General features: G+C 46.9%; 1 protein-coding gene across 1 annotated transcript in view; it reads left to right on the top strand.

The window, feature by feature from the left end:
- The window catches only part of LOC121232941 (microtubule-associated protein 1B-like), an 86,798-nt gene that overhangs the window by 28,201 nt on the left and 34,673 nt on the right, over positions 1–23,924 (top strand). The window contains exon 4 of the mRNA XM_041121445.1: positions 23,151–23,233. Coding sequence (XP_040977379.1) covers positions 23,151–23,233 — 83 coding nt within the window. The remainder of the gene's footprint in view (positions 1–23,150; positions 23,234–23,924) is intronic.

The following is a 23,924-nucleotide window of genomic DNA, read 5'->3' as shown; positions in this document are numbered from 1 at the left end:
TGTAATAAGCTTCTGATCTTCCCTGGTATATTCTGGCTTACCTTTTAGGGAGATTTGTCTATCAGGAATTAAAGCCCCTTCTGTTTTTACCTTTGTTTTGGCCACTTGTTTTGCCTCTCTGTCCGCCAGTTCATTCCCTTTTTCCAAATCTGAGCTCACTTTCTGGTGTGCCTTAATATGCATAATTGCTACTTTCTCAGGGAGCTGGACAGCTTCCAGTAACTTCAGAATTTCTTCTGCGTGTTTGATATTTTTCCCTTGGGAATTCAATAGTCCTCTCTCCTTCCAAATTGCTCCATGTGCGTGTACAACTCCAAAGGCATATTTTGAGTCTGTATAAATGTTCACAACTTTGCCCTGGGCCAATTCCAGGGCGCGGGTTAGAGCAATTATTTCTGCCTTCTGTGTGGAGGTGTTCATGGGCAAAGCCCCTGATTCTATTACCTCTTGGCTGGTGGTGACAGCATATCCCGCATGTCGATTACCATTTAGGACGTAACTGCTTCCGTCTGTGAACCAAGTTTCCCTGTTTTCCATGGGGCTGTCTTTCAGGTCTGGGCGGCTTGCGTATGTTGCTTCGATGGTTTCTAAACAGTCATGATGTACCGGTTCTCCTGTGTTCCTGCTGAGAAAAGAAGCTGGGTTGACAATGTTAGTGACTACAATCTCCACATCATCCTGCTCTACCAATATAGCTTGATATCTCAGGAATCTTTGTAGAGAGAGCCAATGTCCACCCTTTGATTCCAGAAAAGTCTGTAACTCTTTCACTGTCTGAGGTCTCTGAGTTTGGCATATTGCCTCTTTACGGGCCTGTCTCAAAGTTCTTTGTCCCGCACTAATTTCATAGCCCAAATAATTCACTTTGCGTTGCATTACCTGTGCCGCCTTCTTGGATACCCGGTACCCTTGAAGTCCCAGGAAATTCAGCAGACTCACCGTCCATATTATACAATCTTTCTCTGTGTTGGTGGCGATCAGGATATCATCCACATACTGCAACAGCTTTCCCTCCTCAGACGGGGTTTCCCAGGATTCTAAGTCTTTCGCAAGCTGATTGCCAAAAATGGTAGGACTATTCTTAAATCCTTGTGGCAACATCGTCCAAGTGAGCTGGGTCTTTCGACCACTCTTGGGGTTTTCCCATTCAAATGCAAATAATTTTTGGCTGGTCTCATGGAGAGGGAGGCAAAAGAAAGCATCCTTCAAATCTAAAACAGTAAACCAAGTCAATTCAGGTGTTAATACAGTCAACAGGGTATATGGGTTCGCCACTACCGGGTAAAGATCTTCAGTTATCTTATTCACCGCCCGTAAGTCTTGGACCACCCGATATGACCCATCGGGCTTCTGAACAGGTAATATAGGAGTATTGAATTCAGACTCACACTCTTTTAGTAATCCCAACTGCAAAAATTTTTCTATCACCGGCCGGATTCCTTCTCTGTCTTCCTTCTTTAGGGCATATTGTTTAATTCTTACCAGCTTTTGGCCTTCCTTGATCCTAACTTCAACAGGTGGAGCACAATAATATTTCTAAATTCCTACCCTCTTTAGGGCGTAATTTCTGAAGTTTGCGCCTTATATCCCCTGTAGATTGACCCAAAAACAGGGAGACCAATTGTTGTACTCCTACCTCTGACCCAGGATCCAGCGGTGTGCTGCAGCGCATTACATCCCTCAGTCGATCCAGGAATTCAGATGGAGACTCGGAAGGACTCTGTTTGACTGCATATAAAGCTGACCAATTTATAGTTTTGGGGATTGCCCTCTCCATTCCTTTTGTAATCCACTCCTGATAGCCCTGCAATCTTTCCATATGTGCAGATCTATTAACATCCCACTTTGGGTCTTGGAGAGGGAAATATTCCTTAATGTCCCCTCCTGTGATCTTATAATGATCTTCAGCAAGGTTCCCTGCTGTTTTTAAAATCAGCTGTTTCTCTGTCTCAGTCATATATTCCAGTAATAGCTGTATATCCTTCCAATCAGGGTTATGCTGTTTTACAATAAATTGGACATGCTTAGTTACACTTACCAGATCACTCCTATAATCTTTTGCAACCTTTTTCCATTCCCCTAGGTCAGCAGTAGAAAAGGGTACTTTGATTAACATCATCCCACCATCCGGCCCCACTGCCTCTCGGAGAGGTGCTTGTAAAGCTGTTGAGGTAGTTTTCTTCCTAGTACGGGAAGATACAGGGCTGTTCGGGGGGGTTGGAGTTCTATCCGAGTCTGCATCCTGTTCCTGTGGTCGAGGGGGAGGCTTAAAAAAATCAGTTAGATCTTGTTCTGGTGCCTGATGGATTTTATTTGCCTTAGTACATCTTTGTCCAATACTACATGCCGAACAGCACCGCCTCAGTTTACCTCTAGGCTCCTTGTTTTCTCGCTCAAGTGCAAGCACCATGGAGTCCTGTGGGGGTACCATTCCACAGTCCCTTTGCCACTCCGGATGGTTTTGGAGGGTGAAAAACATGTCTGCATACGAAACCTCATCCCATTTTCCTTCTCTCCTTAAAAACAGCATTAGTTGTAATAGAGTATTATAATCTACTGACCCATTAAATGGCCACTTAGCATCACCTTCTAACTTATACAATGGCCACCATTGATTGCAATACTTAATAAGGTTCTTTTTATTTTCCATACCTCTGGTCCCAACAATATCTTTCTAGTGGGCAATTACACAACCCAGAGGACTCTTCCTCAATATTCCCCCTTGATTGTTTCCCATTTTATAACTTCTCCTTTTAATAAGCTTCCATGCAAATCGTTTCTTACACCTCTTTATAGTCTTCTCCCAGTTTTCCTCCCACACATCCCGAATTTCCGGGATTAAATTTTCCTTTCCACACACCAATTTCACTATTTCGGCTACCTTTCCAACCACAAACAATCTCAACTGTATACGTAGCCCATCCCCTCTTATCCCAGGGAGTCCAAACCCGACACTCAAGGCATTCAATATCCCCTCCACAATCTGTTTGCAACCTCTGTTTACACCACACACATTCCAGGACATATGAGGGCATACAGTCATTTCCTGGATGTAAAAGACACCATTCAAATACCCACATTTATGCAATGCACCATACAGGGACTTTCTTATACCAACACCACAAAATGATTAAGATAATCAAACTCAAACTTACAATTACAACGCTAACACATAAATTCAAGTTCCAAATCATCAGGGAGTCACCCTTTTTCGTCTCCGGCTGTATCTCTTGTGGAGTTACGAAAGTGTGGATCAGAACTCCACACACGCTCTGCAGCTGAGCTGCGTCTCTTTTACTGAAACATTCAATTCACAGTTTTAGACATTTACACATTAACAAGCATATATACACATATAAATCTCAACATAACATTTTCACATACTCACACAAAATCTTTAACATTAAATTTCCAAACATTCACATCATACAATCATCGCTCCAGTTGACAACCTTTCAGCAGCTGCAAAAATGTACCAAGCGCAATTGCGAGGGGGTCCGCTTACCCCAAAAATGTACCAAGCGCAATTGTGAGGGGGTGCGCTTACCCTTCTCCTGCCTCTTATATACCAGTCATCGACAGGTCCGTCCTGGCTCCCGATACTGGGATGCAGCGGTCACCCCGGATTTGCTCAATCTACCCCCAAGATCGCTGGCGGCCGCTCTATCGGTCAGCAAATCCCCCCTTGTTACCATACAAGGTACCCTCCTCCCATACGGGGACTCTGCTGCACGCCAGACATCTCTGCGCGATTTACCAGCTGCCCCGGCCTGTACCTTTACAGGCTCCCTCTGTGAAACATACCGTTTGGTCCGCGGCTTCAGGAGGTCGTCGTCTGCTCCCGCGGTGAGCGGCTGGCAGCGGAGGCCCCTCCGAGGAAAGTGCTCGGGGCGCGCCGAGGGGCGTCCGCTCCGCAGTCGGTCCCGCAGCCGAGCAGAGAGTCTCCTGCCTGGCTCGCCAAACTGACGTGCGGAAACAGACTCCACAATCAGTGAGATTGTAAAGTAGGTATGTTCATTCAGCGCTGGGCAGCACGGGGGGTAGTCCCACCAAAGTCGTGCGCGCCCGACTCGGCAGTTCGCTTCAAATTTATACAGTCAAGTGTTACATATACATGGAGTTTCACAATACGCCTATACATAGGCATGATCTATCCCCGCTTCATATTAAAATTAGTTCCAAAAGTCACAAGGCCGGTCTTGGCTGGTTTTTGGGGTGGACTGCTGCTTCTTATCAGGGACTATCTCCTGCCCCAGCCAGCCTCAACAATGCAAACATTAAGCATCACTTCTCATCCCCTTGGGCCAACAATGCAAACGTTAAGCACCACTTCTCATCCTCTTGGGCCATGTCTACCTCTATTGAAATTTCTTTAACTTCATTATAAGCTAGATAATTATTAAACAGTTCTTATCTACATCCATATATCTACTATATCTACTAAGGTTCCTTTGGCTCCCCGTTTCACTCTCTTCTCCCACCTTTCCTCCAAGCCCCTTATATACTCACATATATGAAATCCTTACCTGGTAATATTTTTCAGTCATCTAGCTCTTGTTTACTATGGATGTAAAGGCAGTGGGAACTAATGCTTTTAAGATGTGACTATGTGTGGATACCAATAAACAGGGTATTGTCCTGAGTAGGAAATAAAATAAACCAGGCCTTTCCTGCCATGTATACCCAGAAGCATCGAGGAAAAATGTTGCACATTCCTGCTTCTCAAACACAACATTGCCCATTTGGGAAAAATTTCTTCCTCAGAGACTGTATTTGTCTGTTAAAAATGTCTTCTCAGAGTTGAAGAAAGAACTCTAGGAATGGATGTTTTATGGTTCATTTAGAAGGATTTTTCTCCCCTCAGTGTTTAGAAATTCTTCCAAAAGACACAGGCAGCTAGGGGGCTCTGGAGCTATTTGCAAGTGCGGAACGATGAATTTTTCCAGCTGTGGAATTCACTGTCTATTCATGGCTTGTGGTAAGCTTTCTTATAAAGCCTTGCAAGCTGTGCCACCTGCTAATGACACCCAGCAGGTGACTGGCATAACAGAGCAGTCATGTCTTCTGAAACAGAAAGGATACTTTAAAGTTCTTTACAATGAAAAAGAAAAGATGATTAAAGTTGTGAAAGGGTTGTATTTGAATGTCAGCTCAGGTGCGAAACAGTCATCAGCTTGTTGGGGAATTGTTATGAGCAGGAAGAGTCGTAGACATATTAGGGTCTCCAAGCCCTGCAAATGCCAAATGCGGTAGCCCAGGTTTGCTTCCAATCGCATGGACTGATCGACAGTGAAAGTGAATTGACTTCAAGAGCACATCATATCTCAGCTCTCCATTCCTGCTCTCATAGCTTTAGGTTTTTTGTAAGCAAACATGATGCTTTGCTATGATTTTTCAAGGCAAAAAATACACCTGAATAATTCAGGCCCCACGTGTTTATTATTACGTTTCAGAATTGGCCCTATCTATATTTTTGACTGCTAATTTACACTCCATAGCACCTTTTTGGCTTCACAAGGGTCCCACAAGTTATGAGGCCATAAACATGTTGCTTCCTTTTTTTTGTGTTAGCTATAAGCAATTAAGGATGTCCTGCCCCTGACACTATTCTTTCCCGAAGGTATTCCTCCATGTCAAAAAAAAAAAATCTCCTTTAAAAGCCAGGGTGGGAAAAAGATACCAAGCTCTGAAAGACTACAGGGGACACAATACCCACACAGGCCTGCATGGATTTTGGGTGAGGGGTGGGAGCTGGGCCTCTGCTCATTGCTTAACAACAGGAGAGGAGGAGAGTCCATTGCTTGCATATAAATACGTAGGTGAGCTCTGTGATAGAGTGCAGGGATACCCTCCCGTACTCCAGCAGCCTCCTAGATGTCCTCTGCCTGCAGAAAAGCCTTGGGTTTTGGGTTTGTAAATGCCACCATCCCCATCTCTGCTGCTTTCTTTTGTCTTGCTACGCTTGATTTTTACTTTGTTCAATCCATCTTTCACTTTCTCTCAATGCTGTTTTCCTCTTCCCACTTTTCTTTTTCCTAACTAGACACTTCCGAGATGCATTTTTTTAACAGCCTTAGATACTGTCTACACTGTCTTTTCCAACCTCTATCTATTACTTTGCATGCTTACTGTCAGGAGAACGTGAGCACAAAAACATTTGTGATGATCAGGGACTTTCAAAATTGACCAGACCACCCTCTCCTCATTTTTTAATGATTTACACCTTAATTTTCATATTCCTATTCTGCTAAATGAGATTTTTAACTTACTTTTTGCTGTCTATGCTTTCTAATGACTTTCTAATTGTCAAAATTTGTAGAGGAAATTTTGTTTAATAAAGCTGATGTTTACTTGCTCAACACAAGAGGACATTTGCTAATAAGAGGGCATTTAAATAATCATCAACACAGCCCTTGGGAGCAATACAGGAAAACAGGAAACTGCAAGTCACGGTGGATTTGTAATGAAACGTTACCCACCATCTGAGCACGCCGTGCGAGAGGAGCACCTGAGCACTACAAAATCAACTAATCAGGGCAATGGAGGCCCTAGTCGCATGTAATAAAATCAACAGATAAATAGATTCTCAGGACAAGCTAGGAAAACAAATTAATGAAAAGGGAAGATCTTAAGCCTGGTCCTGCAGCCTTTTCCAAGGTAAGGGCATTCATACTGTATGGCTTCAGAGAAGATACTGCCCAGGCAGTTCTTGCACACTGTCTGGATGCAGTGACAAGAAGAGTCCTATTTCCTGCCCAGACCTGTAAAGTTTTCTCAGATCCTCCCTGTCTCATTTCAAAAGCATTGTACTTAACTTTCAAAGTTCTGGGATCATTTTCCATCAATATATTATTTAGTGTCATCTACCAGAATTTTGGAGACTCTTAGGTTTGCTCTCTTTATATTGTTGATGAGTCTTACAACTGAAGATGAATCATGGAATCATAGTATCATAGAATGGTTTGGGTTGGAAGATCATCTAGTTCCAACCCCTCTGCCATGAGCAGGGACACCTTCCACTATATCAGGTTGCTCAAAGCCCCATCCAAGCTGGCCTTGAACACTTCCAGGGAAGGGGCATCCACAACCTCTCTGGGCAACCTGTCCCAGTGCCTCACCACCCTCACAGTAAAGAATTTCTTCCTTACATCTAATCTAAATCTACCCTCTTTCAGTTTAAAACTGTCACCCCTTGTCCTATCACTACACTCCCTGATAAAGAGTCCCTCCCCATCTTTCCTGTAGGCCCCCTTTAAGTACTGGAAGGCTGCTATAAGGTCTCCCTGGAGCCTTCTCTTCTCCAGGCTGAACAACCCAAAATCTCTCAGCCCATCTTCATAGGGGAGGTGCTCCAGCCCTCTGCTCATCTTGGGGGCCCTCCTCTGGACACGCTCCAAAAGGTCCATCTCTTTCTTACACTGGGGGCCTGTCATGGTTTCAGCCCAGCCGGTAACAAAGCACCATGAAGCTGCTCGCTCACTCCTCCCCCCCGGCCCCGGTGGGATGAGGAGAAAATACAAAGAAAAGCTCGTGGGTCGAGACAAGGACAGGGAGGGATCACTCACCACTTATGGTCACAGGCAAAAGACAGGCTCAACTTGGGGAAGAAACAAAATCAATTTAATTTACTACAAATCAAATCAAACCAAGGATATTGAGAAGTAAAACCAAACCTTAGAACACCTTCCCCCCACCCCTCCCTCCTTCCCTGCTGAACTCCACTCCCGGTTCTCTCTACCTCCTCCCCCCTGTGGCGCAGGGGGAGAGGGGATGGGGGTTGGGGTCAGCTCGCCACACATTGTCTCTGCCACTCCTTCCTCCTCAGGGGGAGGACTCCTCACCCTCTTCCCCTGCTCCAGCGTGGGCTTCCCCATGGAGTCACGGCCATCTTCGGGGCCATCTGACTGCTCTGGCGTGGCGTCCTCCACAGGCTGCAAGTGGGCATCTGCTCCACCATTAACCTCTATGGGCTGCAGGGGGACAGCCTGCTGTCTCACCACGGGCTGCAGGGGCATCACCTCCTTCGGTGCACCTCCTTCCCCTCCTTCTTCACTGACCTTGGTGTCTGCATAGGTGTTTCTCTCACATTCCAATCTCCTCTCCCACTGCAGGTTCCCCTTCTTAAATATGTTATCCCAGAGGTACTACCACCATCACTGATTGGGTCGGCCTTGGCCAGAGGCGGGTCCAACTTAGAGCCGGGGGAGCTTCTAGCAGCTTCTCACAGGAGCCACCCCTGCAGCCCCTCCCCGCTACCAAAAACCCCGCCACACAAACCCAAAACAGGGCCCCAGAGCTGAACACAGTACTCCGGGTGGGGTCTCATGAGAGAGGAGTAGAGGGGCAGAATCACCTCCCTTGACCTGCTGGCCACAGTTCTTTTGATGCAGCCCAGGATCTGATTGGCTTTCTGCACTGTGAGCATACATTACTGCTTCATATTCAGTTTTTCATCCACTAATACCCCCAAATCCTTCTCCGGGCTGCTCTCAATCCACTCATCGCCCAGCCTGTATTTGTGCTTGGGATTGCCCTGACCCATGTGCAGGACCTTGCACTTGGCCTTGTTGAACTTCATGAGGTTCACATAGGCCCAACTCTCAAGACTGTTAAGGTCCCTCTGAATGGCATCCCTTCTCTCCAGCGTGTTGACCACACCACTCAGCTTGGTGTCATCTGCAAACTTGCTGAGGGTGCACTCAATCCCACTGTCCATGTTGCCAACAAAGATGTTAAACAGCGCCCGTCCCAATACCGATCCCAGAGGAACGCCACTTATCACTGGTCTCCACTTGGTCATCAAGCCATTGACCACAACTCTTTGAGTGTGACCATCCAGCCAATTCCTTATCCACCAAGTGGTCCATCCATCAAATTCATGTCTCCATTTTAGAGACAAGGATGTTGTGCGGGGACAGTGTCAAATGCTTTGCACAACTCCAGGTAGATGACGTCTGTCGCTCTTACCTTGTCCACCAATGCTGTAACCCTGTTGTAACAGGCCACCAAATGTGTCAGGCACGATTTGCCCTTAGTGAAGCCACGTTGGCTGTCACCAATCACTTCTCTGTTTTCCATGTGCCCTAGCATAGTTTCCAGGAGGATACACTCCATGATCTTGCTGGGCACAGAGGTGAGGCTGACTGGCCTGTAGTTCCCTGGGTCTTCCTTTTTTCCCTTTTTAAAAATGGGGGTTATGTTTCCCCTTTTCCAGTCAGTGGGAACTTCCCCAGACTGCCACGACTTCTCAAATATGATGGATAGTGGCTTAGCCACTTCATCCGCCAGTTCCCTCAGGACCCACGGATGCATCTTATCAGGTCCTATGGACTTGTGCACCTTCAGGTTCCTTAGATGGTCTTGAACCTGATCTTTTCCTACCATGGGAGGTTCTTCATTCTCCCAGTCCCTGCCTTTGCCTTCTGTGACTTGGGCAGTGTGGCTGGAGGACTTGCTGGTGAAGACCGAGGCAAAAAAGTCATTGAGTACCTCAGCCTTCTCCATGTCACTGGTACCGGAGGGCAGCAGAGACAACTCCTGTGTGCGGTGTGACCAGGTGGATGATCTGCTCAGCCTGGTGGCAGAGCTGAAGGAGGAAGTGGAAAAGTTAAGGAGTATCAGGGAGTGTGAGAGGGAGATAGATTGGTGGGCCCACACCCTACCATCCCTGAGGCAGAGGCAGCAGATGGAGGCTCCACAAGAAGCAGAGGATCCCCTGCCCTCTTGCCACCAGGCAGGAGGGGACCTAAGAGATGGAGGGGAATGGATACAGGTCCCTGCTCGGGGAGGCAGGTGAATCCCCTCCTGGTCTCCTTCACCTTCCCAGTTGCCCCTACACAACAGGTATGGGGCTCTGGAACTTGAGGACCAGGCCAATGAAGAGCAGAATGTAGATGAAGGCCTATCCAGGGGGCTGCCTAGGTTGAGTCAGTCAGCCCCACGCATTCTGACAGCCTCTGTTAAGAGAAAAAGGAGGTTAATTGTCATAGGTGATTCCCTTCTGATGGGGACAGAGGGCCCAATATGCAGACTGGACCCATCCCACAGGGAAGTCTGCTGCCTCCCTAGGGCCCGGGTAAAAGACATTACTAGGAAACTCCCTGGTCTAGTTTGGCCCTCTGATTATTACCCACTATTGGTTGTGCAGGTTGGCAGTGATGAGATTGCAGAGAGAAGTCCAAAAGCAATCAAAAGGGACTTCAGGGCACTGGGGCGATTAGTGGAAGGATCAGGAGCACAGGTAGTGTTTTCCTCAATCCCTTCAGTGGCAGGGAAATATACTGAAAGGAACAGGAAAACACACCTGATTAATAGGTGACTCAGAGGCTGGTGCCATCAGTGGAATTTTGGGTTTTTTGATCATGGGGAGGTTTACATGCCACCGGGCTTGCTGGCGACAGATGGAGTCCAGCTATCTCAAAGGGGGAAAAGGATTCTCGCTCATGAGTCGGTGGGGCTCATAGAGAGGGCTTTAAACTAGGTTTGAAGGGGGAAGGGGATAAAACTAGGCGCACCAGAGATGAGCCTGGGGGCGGCATGCTAATATTGGGGGTGGATTCGATAGCCCAGCTCAAGTGCATCTATGCCAATGCACGCAGCATGGGCAATAAACAGGAGGAGCTGGAAGCCATTGTGCAGCAGGATAGCTATGACTTAGTCACCATCACAGAAACATGGTGGGATGACTCCCATGACTGGAGTGCTGCAATGGATGGCTATCAGCTCTTCAGAAGGGATAGGCAAGGAAGGAGAGGTGGTGGGGTGGCTCTCTATGTTAGGGAGTGTTTTGATTGTACAGAGCTCCATGACTGTGATGATAAGGTTGAGTGCTTAAGGGTAAGGATGAGAGGGAAGGCCAACAAGGCAGATATTGTGCTGGGAGTCTGTTACAGACCACACAACCAGGTTGAAGAGACGGATGAATCATTCTACAAGCGGCTGGCAGTAGTCTCACAATTGTGTGCCCTTGTTCTCGTGGGAGACTTCAACTTTCCAGACGTCTGCTGGAAATACAACACGGCAGAGAGTAAGCAGTCTAGGAGGTTCCTGGAGTGTGTGGAAGATAACTTCCTGACACAGCTGGTGGGTGAGCCTACCAGGGGAGGAGCCTTGCTAGATGTACTGCTTACAAACAGAGAAGGACTGGTGGGAGATGTGGTGGTCGGAGGCCGCCTTGGGCTTAGCGACCATGAAATGATAGAATTCTCGATTCTTGGTGAGGTAAGGAAGGGGGTCAGCAAAACCACCACTATGGACTGCCAGAGGGCAAACTTTGGCCTGTTCAGGACACTGGTTGAGAGAGTTCCTTGGGAGACAGTCCTGAAGGGCAAAGGGGTTCAGGAAGGCTGGACATTCTTTAAGAAGGAAGTCTTAATGGCTCAGGACCAGGCTATTCCCATGCGCCTCAAAACGAACCGTCGGGGAAGATGACTGGCCTGGCTGAACAGGGAGCTTTTGCTGGGACTCAGGAAAAAAAGGAGAGTTTACCATCTTTGGAAGAAAGGGCAGGCAACTCTAGAGGAGTACAGGGATCTTGTTAGAACATACAGAGAGGAAATTAGAAAGGCAAAAGCTCAGCTAGAACTCAATCTGGCCACTATTGTAAGAGACAACAAAAAATGTTTTTACAAATATGTTAACAACAAAAAGAGAGCCAAGGAGAATATCTATCCTTTATTGGATGCAGAAGGGAGCATTGCCACCAGAGATGAGGAAAAGGCTGAGGTACTTAATGCCTTCTTTGCCTCAGTCTTTAATAGTGAGACCAGTTATCCTCAGGGTACTCAGCCCCCTGAGCTGGAAGACAGGGACGGAGAGCAGAATATACCCCTCTTAATCCAGGAGGAAATAGTTAATGACATGCTACACCTCCTGGACACTCACAAGTCTATGGGACCAGATGGGATCCATCCAAGAGTACTGAGGAAGCTGGCAGAGGAGCTTACGAAGCCACTCTCCATCATTTATCAGCAGTCCTGGTCAACAGGGGAGGTCCCAGATGACTGGAGGCTTGCCAAAGTGACGCCCATTTACAAGAAGGGTTGGAGGGAGGATCCAGGGAACTACAGGCCTGTCAGCCTGACCTCGGTGCCGGGGAAGATTATGGAGCAGTTCATCTTGAGTGCGCTCACATGGCATGTGCAGGACAACCAGGGGATCAGGCCCAGCCAGCATAGGTTCATGAAAGGCAGGTCCTGCTTAACCAACCTGATCTCCTTCTATGACCAGGTGACCTGCCTAGTGGATGAGGGAAAGGCTGTGGATGTTGTCTACCTGGACTTCAGTAAGGCCTTTGACGCTGTCTCTCGTGGCATACTCCTTGAGAAGCTGGGAGCTCAAGGCGTAGACAAGTGTACTCTTCGCTGGGTAAAAAAACTGGCTGGATGGATGAGCCCAGAGAGTTGTGGTGAATGGAGTTAAATCCAGTTGGCGGCCGGTCACAAGTGGTGTTCCCCAGGGCTCAGTATTGGGGCCAGTTCTATTCAATATCTTTATCAATGATCTGGACGAGGGGATCGAGTGCACCCCCAGTAAGTTTGCGGATGACACCAAGTTGGGAGGGAGGGTTGATCTGCTTGAGGGTAGGAAGGCTCTACAGGGGGATCTGGACAGGCTGGATGGATGGGCCAAGGCCAATTGTATGAGGTTCAACAAGGCTAAAGTGCCGGGTCCTGCACTTGGGTCACAACAACCCCATGCAGTGCTACAGGCTTGGGGAAGAGTGGCTGGAAAGCTGCCTGGCAGAAAAGGACCTGGGGTATTGGTCCACAGCCGGCTGAATATGAGTCAGCGGTGTGCCCAGGTGGCCAAGAAGGCCAATAGCATCCTGGCTTGTATCAGAAATAGTGGGGCCAGCAGGACTAGGGAAGCAATCATCCCCCTGTACTCAGCACTGGTGAGGCCGCACCTCGAGTACTGTGTTCGGTTTTGGTCCCCTCACTACAAGAAAGACATTGAGGTGCTGGAACGTGTCCAAAGAAGAGCAACAAAGCTGGTGAATAGTTTAGAGAACAAGTCTTATGAGGAGCGTCTGAGGGAACTGGGGTTGTTTAGCCTGAAGAAAAGGAGGCTGAGGGGAGACCTTATCGCTCTCTACAACTACCTGAAAGGAGGTTGTAGTGAGGTGGTGTATTGGGTCTGGCTGAGATGGAGTTAATTCTCCCCATAGCAGCCCTCGTAGTGCTGTGCTCTGCATCAGTAGCTAGAAAGGTGTTGATAACACACCAGTGTTTTGGCTACTGCTGAGCAGTGCTGGCACAGCATCAAGGCTGTCTCTCCAACATTTTTGCCCGCCCCCCCTCAACGGCAGGCTGGGGCTGGGTAAGATCTTGGGAGGGGACATAGACAGGACAGCTGAACTAAACTAACTAAACAGATATTCCATACCATATGACGTCAGCTCAGATATAAAAACTAATTAAAGAAGGGCATTTTTTGTCTTCCGGAGCAACCACTATGTATACTGAAGCCCTGCTTCCCAGGAAGTGGCTAGACATCGCCTGCTGATGGGAAGTAGAGAATAACATCATTTGTTTTTTCTTTGCTTTCGCGTGCAACCTTTGCTTTCACTTTATTAAACTGTCCTTATCTTGACCCACGAGCCTTTTGTTATATTTCTCCACCTGTCCAGCTGAGGAGGGGGAGTGATAGAGCGGCTTTGGTGGGCACCTGGCGCCCAGCCAGGGTCAACCCACCACAGGTGGGTACTGGTCTCTTCTATCAAGTAACTAGTGATAGGACGAGAGGAAATGGCATCAAGTTGCGCCAGGGGAGATTTAGATTGGATATTAGAAAAAATGTCTTTACTGAAAGTGTTGTCAGGCATTGGAACAGGCTGCCCAGGGAAGTGGTGGAGTCACCATCCCTGGAGGTATTCAAAAAAACACATATACGAGGCACTTCAAGACATGGTTTAGTGGGCATGGTGGTGTTGGGTTGACAGTTGGACTCGATCTTAAAGGTCTTTTCCAACCTAAACGATTCTATGATTCTATGTCCTGGGTAACCAGGTCTCCCGTTTCCTTCCAGAGAGGGCCCACATTTTCCCTAGTCTTCCTTTTATCACCAACATACCTATAGAAGCTTTTCTTGTTGCCCTTGACATCCCTGGCCAGATTTAATTCCATCAAGGCTTTGGCCTTCCTAACCTGATCCTTGGCTGCTCAGACAATTTCTCTGTATTCTTCCCAGGCTACCTGTCCTTGCTTCTGTCACAACCCCGGGCTGTACAGACCAGGGAGGAGTCGTGGTGAGTTCGGAATTCCCTCGGGCTAAATTAAGGTGAAACGACACCACAGGATCAGTTAAACATTTTATTCATGGCAGAAGCAGCCTGAACTTTGGAGGCATAACAGTAGGTGGCAGGGTTTCTCACAACAAGAATTGGCATGGAACTACCTCAGTCAACTGTGTAACCCGTGGTAACCATATACATCAGTTCAGGGAATAAGGAGAGCCCTCCCGTTGAGTCACGAGGTTCAGAGTGGACCCCCTTGCTTTCTGGACTCCTTCTCAGAGAAGAGCCTAGGGGTGGCTAGATCCACTTCTAGTCCCAGACTTGGTCAATGGTTTTATGTCTAAAGGGATGAGGTGTACGGGTTATGAAAAAGAAGAGAGAAAGACAGAAGAAGACAGAGAGAGAAAAAGGAAAAGAGAAAGATTTCACTGGTCCTGGATCCAGCGTTGGTCCAGTGAGCCTAGAGGTCCAGTCAGCCTAGAGGTCTGGTTCCGGTGGGCGTGTGCAGGGCTTCTCGTGTCTGTGCCTTTTATAGCCCAGTTCCCACCTTTTTACACATCAATCATGCCCCCTCTTCGTTTTCTGTGTACCGCCCCTAAAGACTTATGTAACTCTCAATCTTCTGCGCAGGCGCCATTTTGGGGGGTAGTTGTGAGCTCCTTCCCCAAATAAACTCTGGGTGCCCTCTGGCTATATACCGTGAGTTGTCCTGCTCAGTTCATCAGGGCGCAGGGCTGCGCATCCTCTGACACACCTCCTGCGTCCTGTGTCACGTGGTGTTGCTATGCAGAACTTGCCTTTTTGCTGGATCTTGCAAGCAAGGTCCGTTCCTCCCCTCAACTGCAAAAGCCAGGCCCCGGTTCCTGTCAATCACGACAGGTGTTTGAGGCATTAACTCCGTCCAGTCTCTCACATCTTCCACCCTCTGTAGGCTTCCTTTTTGTGTTTGAGTTTGTCCAGGAGCTCCTTGTTCATCCATGCAGGCCTCCTGGCGTTTTTGCCTGACTTCCTCTTTCTTGGGATGCATCGCTCCTGAGCTTGGAGGAGGTGATCCTTGAATATTAACCAGCTTTCTTGGGCCCCTCTTCCCTCCAGGGCTGTATCCCATGGTACTCTACCAAGCAGATCCCTGAAGAGGCCAAAGTCTGCTCTCCTGAAGTCCAAGGTAGCAAGCTTGCTGTGCGCCCTCCTCGCTGCCCTAAGGATCTTGAACTCCACCATTTCATGGTCACTGCAGCCAAGGCTGCCCTTGAGCTTCACATTCCCCACCAGCCCCTCCTTGTTGGTGAGAACAAGGTCCAGCATAGCACCTCTCCTCATTGGCTCCTCTATCACTTGGAGAAGGAAGTTGTCATCAATGCATTCCAGGAACCTCCTGGATTGCTTATGCCCTCCAGCAGATATTGGGGTGGTTGAAGTCCCCCATGAGGACCAGGGCTTGTGAACGTGAGGCTGCTCCAATCTGTCTATAGAGGGCCTCATCCGCTCGGTCTTCCTGGTCAGGTGACCTGTAGCAGACCCCCACTATAATGTCACCTGTCCCTGCCCTCCCTTTAATCCTGACTCATAGGCTCTCGGTTGGCTCCTCATCCATCCCCAGGCAGAGCTCCATGCACTCCAGCTGGTCATTGACATAGAGGGCAACACATCCTTCTCGTCGCCCCTGCTTCTCCTTCCTAAAGAGCCTGTATCCTTCCATTCCAACACTCCAGTCATAGGAGCCATCCCACCAGGTCTCCATGATGCCAATAAGATCATAGCCCTGCAGGCGTTCACATGGGTCTAACTCCTCTTGTTTACTCCCCATGCTGCATGTATTTGCATAGAGGCATTTAAGTTGGGCCCCGATGAAGCTGACTTACTGGCTGGAGTGGCTGGAATTCCTTTGTGCTGCTCTTCAGGTGCTCTCCTGCTGACCTGTGATCCCTCTCCAGGCTCTGGGCATCTATCGCTGGCACTGGCATCAAACTGGTAGGAGTGGGATGGATTGAGGTTCCCCTCCCCCAGAAACTTTAGTTAAAAGCATTCTGAAGTATCCTGCAATATCTCTATAGTACATATCTCTATATATCTTACAGTATCTCTCAGAAAGACTCATTAACCAATAGCAGCAGGATTTGAATCCCAGTATGCCTAAAGTTGCTTGATAACAAAATTCTCTGATTTTCCATTTCTAATATTTTTTGGGACACTGCCACCTGCCTTAGAGTCCTTGGCCATTTGCCATGACCCTGAAAGGGGAACTGCCACAAAAATCAGTGGCAGATTAGCATAACACTCAGTGACAGACTTGGCATGTTGCATCTCTAATACTGAATTTGCTTCAAGGGTCGCAAGATTTAATCACTGTTCATATCAACCCCCTTTGGCCATGTGTCCTGGTTTCAGCTGGGATAGAGTTAATTGTCTTCCTAGTAGCTGGTACAGTGCTATGTTTTGAGTTCAGTATGTGAAGAATGTTGATAACACTGATGTTTTCAGTTGTTGCTAAGTAGTGTTTAGACTAAAGTCAAGGATTTTTCAGCTTCTCATGCCCAGCCAGCGAGAAAGCTGGAGGGGCACAAGAAGTTGGCACAGGACACAGCCAGGGCACCTGACCCAAACTGGCCAACAGGGTATTCCATACCATGTGACGTCCCATTTAGTATAGGAACTGGGAAGTGGGGGCAGGGAATCGCCGCTGGGGGACTAGCTGGGTGTCGGTCGGCGGGTGGTGAGCAATTGCACTGCGCATCATTTGTACATTCCAATCCTTTTATTATTGCTGTTGTAATTTTATTAGTGTTGTTATTATCATTATTAGTTTCTTCTTTTCTGTTCTATTAAACCGTTCTTATCTCAACCCACAGGTTTTACTTTTTTTTTCCCAATTCTCTCCCCCATCCCACTGGGTCGGGGTGGGGGGAAGTGAGTGAGCGGCTGCATGGTGCTTAGTTGCTGGCTGGGGTTAAACCATGACACATAGTGTTGTCCTAAAAGCAGATTCGTTACCCGGTGTGCAATAGACCAATCTCACACACTCAGGAGACATATTGCTTTATTCTGCGCAGGGTGCTCGGTGGATTTTCCACAAATCAAGAACACCAGATTCGTCAGGTGTGTTCCTTTTATACAGTAACAATTGCATCTAATTTATTAAACTACTCCTACCTAATATGTATTCAAACTATCTAATGCATATGCATAGGATTACATAACCATGACACATCAGGTGCCTTCTCCGCATGCGCCGGGGTCTCGGGTGGTCTTTGGTGGTCATTTGAGGAGGTATCCCCTCCTCACTTTGACCGCTAAGTCGCTCTGTATCAGGTCAGTGGTTCATTTTCCTGCCAAGAGGGACGCGCCATCAATCAGGAAGAATAGAAAGGATCAGAATTGGTGCTCCAGGTGAGGCACCATTAAACAGGAAGAATAGAAAAGATCAGAATGATCTTGGCTAACTAACTTAATTTAAAACAGGACTTTCTAATCTACCACAGGATTTTCTGTATCTGACATCAATTTCAGACAGCTAAATGCATGTTGTCTTGCCTGATGGCTCAAAAGGCCCTTCTTGTTCAGTAGCCTTCTTGGCTACTGCCGTAAAAGACAATAAAAAACGTTTCTACAACTACATTAGCAACAAAAGGAGGGCTAAGGAGAATCTCCATCCTTTATTGGATGCAAGGGGAAGCACAGTGACAAAGGATGAGGAAAAGGATGAGGTACTTAATGCCTTCTTTGCCTCAGTCTTTAATAGTAAGACCAGTTGTTCTCAGGGTACCCAGCCCCCTCAGCTGGAAGACAGGGATGGGGAGCAGAATGACGCCCCCATAATCCAAGGGGAAATGGTTAGCAACCTGCTACACCACTTAGACACACACAAGTCTATGGGGCTGGATGGGATCCACCCAAGGGTACTGAGGGAGCTGGTGAAAGTGCTCACCAAGCTGTTTTCAATCATTTATCAGCAGTCCTGACTAACCAGGGGAGGTCCCAGTTGACTGGAGGTTAGCAAATGTGATGCCCATCTACAAGAAGGTTCAGAGGGAGGATCTGGGGAACTACAGGCCTGTTAGCAACCAAAACCAAAAATTTACATGGGATGGGAGCCCTCGCAGTCACTCACACCGTACCAGTGCTGGGTCCCCACCCTGTAAGATAAGCAGTAACACATGTTGATGCTAAGGAGTCAAAGAGGGAGGCAGGCACACATGCAGCTCTAAACAGGCATGTGTACATGGTGTAGACCGCTACACTTGCCTCTGGAAATCAATCTCAAGTTGCATGAAACCATGCAATCACTGGAGCTGGGCATCTGGTCCACGGGAACACAGGATGTAAGTAACCACCATCAGTGCTGGTCAGTGAGAGTTACAACTCCACAGGTCAAATCCCTCTCAGCTACACAGATACATGACTTAGAGCAGCTTCAGTAAAGTCCAAAGTCAATGCTTTGAGTCAGATGGACACTATGCATCTTTGTCTAACTTTGCATGTGGGTAATTGCATTTCTTTTCTATCTATGTTTAATGTGTTAATATCTAATCATATATGAGGCTTAGTCTGGCCTGAAGCAAAGTGTGTTCTGTGTCACCAACTATTAAGCAAGAAATTTCTGTAGCAACTGAAGGGTGATAATTTCTTTTGTTTCCTTCCCAATGCTAAAGACTACATTCAATAAACTGCTTAATGTCTTAATTTGAGAGAAACCTGCAGCATAACTAAAATATCAGATCACAGGGCATCTTCTGAAGGAGTCTGTGGTAACAGAGCCATCTGGATGTTTTATTGAATGTAGTCTTATATATGCATTCCTGTTAGGCAAGGAAGCAGAGCTATTAAATTGAATTACAAAGGGTAATGCCAGAACTGAATGCTGCAGAGGGAGACTTGCCCTCCTCCCCTTTCATAATATACAGTCTGACTCCTTCTTTCAAGTAAGCACAGCAAAAAGAATATGTGTTATGAAAACTAGGTTTCTTCAAATGAATTAGATGATTATCCACAAGTCTCTAGGCATTTTCATGCACAAAAGAGTAAACTACAACTCCATCTCTCATTTTACCTGAGAATATTCTTTTTTTCCTTCTCCTTCACTTTCTATCATTTGATTAAAAGCTCTTACGCTGCCTGGGGGAGGGCTTGCCAGGGGAAGGGCCTGGGGCAGTAGCGAGCCTGCCCCGAGGCCAGGGCACTGTGGGAAAGGCTGGTTGCCCACCCTCCCAGACTGCCTCCATGCCACTCCTGTGTTTTCAGGAATGCAGAGCTCTTTTCACCATTGCGATTCTCATCCTTGTCCTTGTTTCTTTACAGGGGAATTTTTCTAAGTTGGCAAATAGGTGACTTGTTCTGTGTCCCTTGCACTTCCTTTTAAGCGTAATGAATTATTTTAATTAATTAATATTACAGTTTGCTCGGAAGGGACAGTTCTTCTGGTTTTTGGACTAATTACCAGTCGTATTCCTGAATGACAATATGGCTGCTAATTAATCTCACTGCAGTTCTTACAGAAAGAGACACTGATAAGAACTTGCTAATTACCATAGGAAAAAAAACAAGAGTCCTGTTGTGTTTTTCTGGCATTCGCTCCCAGTCAGATCACTATTAAATACAGAGAACACACTAACTACTAAGTATGAAAGCCAATGGACTGTGAGGCTGCTCCAAAATTGCTCAGATGTTATTCATTCAGGAGCTAGCTGCATTTTGTACATCTGTTCACTCTTGTTGCCAAACATTGCTTGCTATAGTTTTTGTAAGCAGGAGAAAGATGAAGCAGGGCAGCATGGCAAGTGTTCGACCATACCGATAGGGAATTTCTCACAGTGTCCCAGTGTTAATCAATATTAGTAGAAAGCTGAATGGGGAGTTTTGGCAGGGTGGGTCCCAGCTTTCACCTGGTTTGTTTGGTGTGGCTGTGGACCTGTGGTCTGTGTGGGGTGCTGCCTGGCTTGGGAACACTCCCACAGTGTTCTGAGACTGAAAGAGTTAATGTCTCAAACATTGTTATCAGAAACAGTGTGGCCAGCAGGAGCAGGGAAGTGATTGTTCCCCTGTACTGGGCACTGGTGAGGCCGCACCTTGAGTACTGTGTTCAGTTTTGGACCCCTCACTACAAGAAAGACATTGAGGTGCTGGAGCGTGTCCAGAGAAGGGCAACCAAGTTGGTGAGGGGCCTGGAGCATAAGTCTTATGAGGAGCAGCTGAGGGAGCTGGGGCTGTTCAGTCTAGAGAAGAGGAGGCTGAGAGGAGACCTTATCACTCTCTACAACTACCTGAAAGGAGGTTGTAGTGAGGTGGGTGCTTGTCTCTTCTGTCAGGTGGCTGGAGATAGGACAAGAGGAAATGGCCTCAAGTTGCGGCAAGGGAGATTTAGGTTAGATATTAGGAAAAATTTCTTTACTGAGAGGGTTGTCAGGCATTGGAATAGGCTGCCCAGGGAAGTGGTTGAGTCACCATCCCTGGAGGTATTCAAAAAGCGAGTAGATGGGGTACTTCAGAACATGGTTTAGTGGTCATGGTTGTTGGTTGGACTCCATGATCTTGAAGGTCTTTTCCAAACTAAATGATTCTATGATTGTGGTGGGGCAAGTTCTGCTTAATGATGAACTCTGCATAACAATGAACTCTGCCTAGCAAGGAACCACAGGTGAAAAGAAGCTGATCAGCACCCTTCAGCAACAGGAGGGGGAGGGCGTGCTGGAGGGTGCACAGCTCCCTGTTCTGATATGCTAAGCAGAGCAGCTCACCATGCATGGCGAAAGATCACGTCTGCAGGGAAGGGGAAGTTACTCCCCAAAGGACCCCCAAGCCCAAAGGCTCACAAACTGATCATGACACCTAATTAGCCTAATAAGTTCGAATGCCCACCTGAAGGAGGGGCAAGGAGATGATAAAAGGACACAAACTGAAGCCCCAGGTGCACAAGCCCACTGGAACTGGACCCCTAGGCTGACTGAACCAACACTGGACCCAGGTGTTACCAAAATCCGGAATAAAACTCCTTAACAGCAATGAGAAGTTAAGAAGCAGGCACTCCTTTATTGCAGCGCTGGGCACACGGGGGATCGCTCCACCTATCGTGTGCACCTGTCTAGTCTAACTGTGCAGGTTAAATACACACCTGTTATACATATTCACTAAATTTCTAGAAAATGTTATACATAATCATTAACTTTCCGATAAATCATTAGCATATGTAAATGTCTCTTCACGCAGGCGCAGTGAAGGTCCCTGGTGGTCTTCAGAAGCCCTCTGGTGGTCTTCCATAGTCTTCCTCACTTGTCCGCTTCTTGACCTCTCTTAGGTGATTCTGCGCAGTACGATTCTCACCATCATCTCTATTAGTTTACATAAAAATGCATACTATGTCTATTCTTAAATTTAACCTTTCTAATAATTGGTCCTTCAGTCACACCATCTGATTAATATTCTTATGTTAAAACAATCATTGGTTAATCTCACTTAACTCTACTGATTGGAATCCTTGATAATTAGATCGAGGTGGGAAGGGTAAGGGGTTTCCAAGCAGCAAACTGGTGTCCATAACGGTTTCCTTAGTTTCCTAAAACAAAACACTACAAATCAACAAATCTTTGTCAAAGTTTCTGTGGTTAACTGATTTTAGACAATACTTGAATTCTTATGGTTACACATAGTACATTTTCTAAAGTTCCTAAGTTCCTATGATTACATTTCAAACTTAACATTCCCATACCTATGCTTCACAATTTAATACTTCTTAATCAAACCAAACTCTTTTATATGTGATTAAATTTTTATTTCTTTACCAGAATATTTGCAACACAGGACCGGTGAAATCTTTCTCTCTTCCTTTTTCTCTCTCTGTCTTCTTCTCTCTTTCCTTTTCCTTTTCCTCAATCCCTACACCTCATCCCTTTAAGACATAAACCTTTGACCAAGTCTGGGACTAAGAGTGGATCCAGCTGCCCCTAGGCCCTTCTCTGAGAAGGAGTCTAGAAAGCAAGGGGGTCCAGTCTGAACCTCGTGACTCGATGGGAGGGATCTCCTTATTCCCTGAATTGATTTATATGGTTACCCCGGGTTACACAGTTTACAGAAGTAGTCTTATGCCAATTCTTGTTGTGAGAAACCCCGCCACGTACTACCACGCCTCCCCAGTTCAGTTTGCTTCTGTCATGAATAAAATGTTTAACTGATCGTTTGGTGTCGTTTCACCTTAATTTAGCCCGAGGGAATTCCTAATTCAACACGACTCCCCAGTCTGTCCAGTCTGGGTCGTGACAGGTGTGTGATGGGGAGCACGCGTGTGCCGTGCAGGATGGTGCTGGTGGTGGTAGGAAGCAGGGACATCCTTGAGCTCCTTTGCTTGTCACAAATTGTGCTTGTTAGCCATGATGGGCAGCGCCGGCATACAGCCCAAGTATTCACTTCTTGCAGTGGAAATTTGCAGCCCTTGCTGACTTTCCTCCAGCTGTGGCTAAGCCACCAGTAGTTCCTGGAAAAGCTCATTTAAAACCACCTAGGTATGTTACAGGACTGTGTAACCTCAGCTGTATCTGTGGTATAGATATGTCCATGAAAATCCAGGGCCAGATGCTCAGCTGGTGATGGTTACTCCAGTCCCTGATCCACACCAGCTCAGTAGGACCAAGGTGAGTAACAGGGACTCCTCCTGCCAGGGGGAAGGGACAGGACCCATTGCTGTTGCCAGTTTTTTTCATTACCTTGAATTTTCTGGAGTGGTGTTTCTGGCCCATAGGACCACATGCCATGGGTATTTCTGAAGACATAAGCCAGCACAGTAGTTGCTGTGGCTGGTGTGCGCTGCCCTGTATAACCAGAGGGCTGTCGCACAGTGGAACGTATAACTAGCTCAGGGAAAGCACTGGTTTAAACCGTGCTGGTTGAATTTAATGTCTTTTTTTTTTTTCTCTCTCTGTGCTTGCAGGTCAGAAGATTCTTCACCACAGAAGTGATGTCTTAGAAACTGTAGTCCTGATCAATCCCTCAGATGAAGCAGTTAGTACTGAGGTAAGTCAGTCAGAAATACTTCACTGGATGTGTCATAAAAGCTCCATTAAGCGGACAGGTTGAGAGCAGCTCCTAACTATGGACGAAAGGACATGTTAGGAACAAATATCATCAAAAACATCAGCTATCCCTTGATTTTCTTCCTGGTTTCCCAGACTCCTGATAAAGCATCAAAGGCATATGTTGCGTTAAAGCATAACGAAGTTTGGCAGAAAACAAACCCCCTTGCATTCCAGCTTGCCCTCAGATATCAGAGGGGCTGGGGGCGGCTAGGCTTAGATTGACTGATGTCCAATTCAGCACTATAAGTCTGGTTGCGTTCAATATATTGAACTATCACAATGACAGATGCACTAATAGCGCACTGTACTTTCAATTTAGTTGCATTCAATGAACTATCATGGCCAGACTTAAGGAGTTTGGTCATGTTCAACAAACTATCACGGCTAGATTAATGAACAGCACAGTTTATTAAAGCAACAGTACAGGTTCTTTTGGATTGCCGGTGATAAATACACTGTCTGCAAAGCACATGCAAATAATTATACAGTTGACTACAAGCACACTAAATTATGGAAAAAACCCCTAGAGATTTCCAAGTTTCCCAGGGAAGCACTCGGTATAACCAAGTGTTCGAATCTTACCCAATAGGCATCCGTATGGGGGGGAAGAGAGGTTCAGCCCGTCGACT

This window comes from Aquila chrysaetos (genome assembly GCF_900496995.4).
Source record: "Aquila chrysaetos chrysaetos chromosome W unlocalized genomic scaffold, bAquChr1.4 W_unloc_2, whole genome shotgun sequence".
NCBI classification, from domain to species: Eukaryota; Metazoa; Chordata; class Aves; order Accipitriformes; family Accipitridae; genus Aquila; species Aquila chrysaetos.
The sequence above is the reverse complement of the archived record's forward strand: the minus strand, read 5'-3'. Positions and strand labels throughout refer to the sequence as shown.